The 5,366-nt window shown below is 35.2% G+C and overlaps 1 protein-coding gene across 1 annotated transcript; it reads left to right on the top strand.

Annotated features, from left to right (window-relative positions):
• The first annotated feature begins 901 nt into the window (after nucleotides 1–901).
• Nucleotides 902–3,765, top strand: LOC145000537 (eukaryotic translation initiation factor 2 subunit alpha homolog). The gene is made up of 7 exons (XM_078959772.1): nucleotides 902–1,473; nucleotides 2,431–2,487; nucleotides 2,574–2,660; nucleotides 2,739–2,885; nucleotides 2,955–3,059; nucleotides 3,174–3,272; nucleotides 3,370–3,765. Exons 1-7 carry the CDS (start codon nucleotides 1,090–1,092, stop codon nucleotides 3,526–3,528), a joined length of 1,038 nt encoding a protein of 345 aa, XP_078815898.1. The 5' UTR covers nucleotides 902–1,089; the 3' UTR covers nucleotides 3,529–3,765.
• The last annotated feature ends 1,601 nt before the right edge of the window (nucleotides 3,766–5,366 follow it).

The raw sequence follows: 5,366 nt of genomic DNA, 5'->3' as shown, positions 1-5,366 counted from the left end.
GGTATTTATGATTATATAAGTTAATTTTTTCTGTAAAATTTGGGTTGTTACAATAATAGTGATATTTTGAAAAGCTTGAAACAAATCAAGTTAGGGTTGAAGTTTAAGAACGTTGTAATGCATATATGATACAAAACGATATAATATGATAAGTTTGAGTACTTAAACTTATATATCTTGTATCGCATATTTATTTTTACCATATAATAAGGTGATCTTTGGTTCGCATAGTGTTTATGAAGGAATTGAAATTGGAACTGAAAAATGAATCTGTTTCGTCAGCAAAAAATGGAATTAGAATTAATTTCATATTCTGTTTGAATAACAGAAAACATAATTAAAATCTATGGAAAATGACAAAATTGTCTCTTGTTATTTGTTTTGCTTAATTTTAGTTTGATTTATATCTTACATGTAAAGATATATTATATAAACTATAAAATAGTGAAATTTCATTTTATTAATTGAGCATTCATGTCAGTGACGATAGCGGTGGTAGGTAGTGGCGATGACGGTGACATATAGTGAAAGTGGTAGGTAGTGGTGGTGGTTGGTAGTGGCGGTGGTGGTGATGGTGGTAGTGGAGGGTGGAGGCTAGTGGGTGGTGACAATGACAAGAGGTATGTGGTGGTGGCGGTGGTGACGGTGGCAAGAGGTGGGTTGTGGTGGGTGATAGTTGTGTTGATGTTGGTGACGGTAGCCGTAGCTGGGATAGATGGTGGTACTAATGGTAGGTGAGAGTTGGTGGCAATGACGTTAGGTTGGTGGTTGCAGTGGTGGTGGTAGCGGTAGCGACGCTAGAATTGAAATATTTTTTCGGTGAATTTTATTCCAATCAAATGAACCAAAGACCTAGATCAATATAAAACTAAATTCTTTAGCAAATATAAGGGAAGGAAAATGCCAGATACTATACGGCCCAAAACACATAAACAAACCCTTTATAAAACCCTAGTGCACCCCTGACGCAATCTTTTCAAAGTTTCTGGTCGGATCAATTTCTTTCGCTCACTCATTACTCTTCACGGGATTCATTCAGGTCACTTCCTTCTCTTATCAAAACCCTAGCGAATCCCCTCCGTCGCAAACATGGCTTCCAACTCCCCGAATCTCGAATGCCGTATGTACGAAGCCAAGTTTCCCGATGTCGACATGGCCGTCATGATTCAAGTCAAAAGCATCGGTGAGATGTGCGCCTATGTCTCACTCCTCGAGTACAACAACATCGAGGGAATGATTCTTCTGTCCGAGTTGTCAAGACGCCGTATTCGTAGTATCAACAGTTTGATTAAGGTCGGGCGTACCGAGCCTGTTATGGTTCTTCATGTTGATGAAGAGAAAGGCTATGTGAATCTTAGTAAGAGGAGGGTTTCCGAAGAGGATATTCAGATTTGTGAAGATAGGTATAATAAGAGTAAGCTTGTTCACTCGATTATGCGCCACGTAGCCGAAACTATGCAGCTTGATCTTGAGGTAACTACCGAATTCTTTAACTCAGCTGGATATGAAGCCAATTGTTGATTATATATAAACGTGTATCAAACCACATCTTGTGAGCCTTAATGGTTTAGTGTGCAAATATAAGTTTCATCCATCCATTTAAGGCAATTATAGGGGTTATAGAAACAATAGCCTCAGGTAATTAGCTGGTAGGGCAGTTAAAGGGTTTATAGAAACAATGCATTCAGTTGATTCACTCTGCCATCTTTTTTATCCTTCAGAAGTGAACAAAGAGGTCTGGAACTTTTAGCTATATAAAGCCAGGTTCCTTAGCCATTTTGGCCTCAACACCGAAGGCTCGTATTATATATCAAAGTTTGATTTTTTTTTTTTCCCTAAGAGTGCCCCTAATAAGTAATAAGAGCTGTACTCCTCATGCTTAGCTATCAAAAGATACAAGTTCCTATCACTCTATAATGGATGAAAAACCTAATTGATTGAAGAAATGATGTATCTATAGAGGAGATAAACCATTGCGATTATCATTAGTTTTGATTGAGTATTGCTCAAAATTCGTTATCGTGTCAAGTAACAAATGTGTGGTGATTGTACATACCGATTTAACCATGAATCAGGTTGCTTTGAGGATTAGCTACCAAATTCAACTCAAGTATCTCTATATCAAGCTGCCACAAGAGAATACATTTTCTGTTGGGTTACAGGGATGAGGGCTTTAGCTCACATTTATTGCTGAGTCTTGCATTTGCAGGCATTTATAACTAAGTTCTGCAGATAAAGGAATATATAAATAGATAAACACTTAAATGCACCAAAAAAAAAGAGTAAGCAACTGAAGACCTAATACTACTAATGCTATGTCACCACTCCTCCATTGTACCACTGCAGATAAAGGAATATATATGTATATGATATGGTGTTATGTTTATTCATGTACACTTATTAATCTTTTAATCTCTTTCTTGTTTACAGGATCTATACATTCATGTTGGTTGGCCTTTATATCGGAAGTATGGACATTGCTTTGAGGTGGGATATGAACAAAATTTACAGGATTTTATCATTGTTTCTCTTTTAGTAGATATACAGCTTATACTTTTGCTAATTGGATTCAGGCATTTAAGTTAATTGTGAATGATCCTGATTCCATTCTTAACACACTCACCCGTGAAGTTAAAGAAGCTGGTCCTGATGGAGTGGAGGTATCTTTGTATACTTTTTTTTTGTTCGTTTTTAAATTGTTTTAAATCTTCCAGAAAATTAAATTAAATAATTATTAGGTGACAAAAGTGGTTCCTGCTTTGACCGAGGAAGTCAAAGATGCATTGGTGAAGAACATTAGAAGAAGGATGACCCCACAGCCTTTGAAGATCCGGGCAGATATTGAGATGAAATGCTTTCAGTTTGATGGAGTTCTTCACATTAAGGTGTCTCTTTTTCTTTTACTTTTATCTTTTAATAGATTTTTTTTTGTTACTAATTTATAATTTCTGTAGGCTGCTATGCGGAAGGCTGAAGCTGCTGGGAATCAGGATTGTCCTGTAAAAATTAAGCTGGTTGCTCCTCCATCTTATGTTCTTATCACTCAAACTCTTGACAAGGTAAAACAAAATGCATCACTTTTTTTTTTTATGTTGTATTTTTCTCAAAACATAATGTAACATAGAAATTCATTACATAACTTGATAATGTAATGTAATAACTGATTCCATTAGGAGCAAGGGATTTCAGTTCTTACTAAAGCAATAGCTGCATGTACTGAAGAAATCGAGCTTCACAAAGGAAAACTCACAGTAAAGGAGGCACCAAGAGCTGTAATTCACAATTCCAAACTCTTACTTTCTTTTTTTTTCTTATTTTTTTTTTAAAAATAAAATAAAATAAAATACTGAATTACGTTATGTGACACAGGTGAGTGAACGTGAGGATATATTGCTGGCTGAACGAATGGCTAAATTAAGTCAAGCAAATGAAGAAGTTGAAGGAGATGAAGACAGTGAAGAGGAAGAAGATACAGGTATGGGGGAAATTGATCTTGACAAAACAGCAGCAAGTTTAGACGAAAATTAAAATATCATCATCATCATCGTTTAATCAATCTGCTTGAGGCCGATTACTTTTTTTGAGAGGTGTTTTTCTTATAAAAATTGTTTATTAGAGTATTATATATTTTTTTTTTTAAGTTTCTGTTGAATAGAAAGTTGATTGCCAAATTTGGTCAGGTAGGCTGAAGCTGAAACTGTGTCTTAACTCTTAACAGCATATCATATCATATCATATATGATTATATTCCTTGATTTGAACCCATCACAATTTTTACAATCATGGATCATGTCACTCTTTTCACACATGTATTCAGAGGGTTATTTTATATGCATATGTTAACAACACTGACTGTTCTTTCTTCTTTTTTCTAATGCAACTTAAGAACCTACATTAATTCACTCTGTAAAAACAAACGACAATACTTAGATTTACAAAAACAAGTTCATACCACTACAACAATCCTAATCTCAATTATGAAAATACTTGTAGTTGCGAAATCATAAAATTTCGAAGTAAAGAAAACAATATTGAGCATGATGTTTTACAAAAATACTCCCTCCTTTACTTTATTTCTCATTGTGGTGGACACAATCACCGTTCCTCAAATAGCCATTGTGGGGGCCACTCCAACAACACTCAGTGTCTCAGTCTCCTCAACCCTGATGTCAATGTTATTAGGTTGTTAGTTTCATATAACTTTACTAACGTCGGTGAAGTAAAATATTATATTCTTTTCATTATCATTATTGACATTTCTTATGAGCTTACTCACCTGGTCAAAATTTTTGATGTGTTTTCCAAGTTTACATTTTCGGATGCATGTCACTCGAAATGCAGTTGAATCAATGGAATTAAATCCTTCCAATACAATCACAAGAATTTGACAATCATCCATTTCACAAACTATTTGCTCAAAAGCGCTATTACCTTCTCTTTTCTTCCCCACAGACCTCCTAACAAAATGGAAAATCTAAACACATGATTCACACCATCAATAATGTCATTTGCAAACTTTTATTCCAAGCATACTTACCTCCTATATATTGGGTGGAAGCATTACAAATGACTTCTCATCTTCCTAATCTCACAACTTCCACATTCACCCAAAACCAAATAAATTTTGTAGAACTCGCCCCATTCGTCTACCTTTGTCTTCTTTGGTTATCATACTCATCACTGGGTTTTCCATTGTCTAAATCTTTCCATCCAAAACATCATAATTTCTCGTTATGTTTTTAATAATTGTCTTTCCTTTTGGATTATTGAAACCTACCCAACCATCATTTTACACATTCCTTGATAATTCATTCGATATGTCTCTTATCACCCGGTTATTCTTTAACCCCACTTCCCACCCATCACCTCTCTCATTGGCCCACACATCAACTTCCCACCCATTATTGAGTTAGTGTTTTCTTCACAAGATTCATGCAATAGTAGCATGTTTTTAGCCTCCAAGAAAGACATAAACGACTTAGTGTTGGTGATTACATCAATAATGCTATGATATGAGTTTTCTGGAACTGTTAATGTATTAGTTTATGTTTGTGTATGTCAATAATGCTACGTAACAAAAACAAACACACTCATAACACTAATCACCAGTACAGAACCGGAGATGGTGATTTACTCACATTTCAAACACTTGCAAATACGTTGAATATCAAAGGATAAAAGCAACTTGGAGTTTCGGATAATGTGAGATTTGAACTTTTACAATAACATCTATCTCTTCACAAATCAAGAAATATGGCAGAAAATCAGAGCTCTTTCTGTGGGTAAAACTTGTGAAATGTTCCAAGATGTACGTTATCTATTTTTAGGAATCAACATTTCATCAGACACCTCCATCCGACGCCCAA

Source organism: Lactuca saligna, chromosome 6 (assembly GCF_052625555.1).
Source record: "Lactuca saligna cultivar CGN05327 chromosome 6, ASM5262555v1, whole genome shotgun sequence".
Classification (NCBI taxonomy): domain Eukaryota; kingdom Viridiplantae; phylum Streptophyta; class Magnoliopsida; order Asterales; family Asteraceae; genus Lactuca; species Lactuca saligna.
This window is presented reverse-complemented; position numbering and strand designations above follow the sequence as displayed.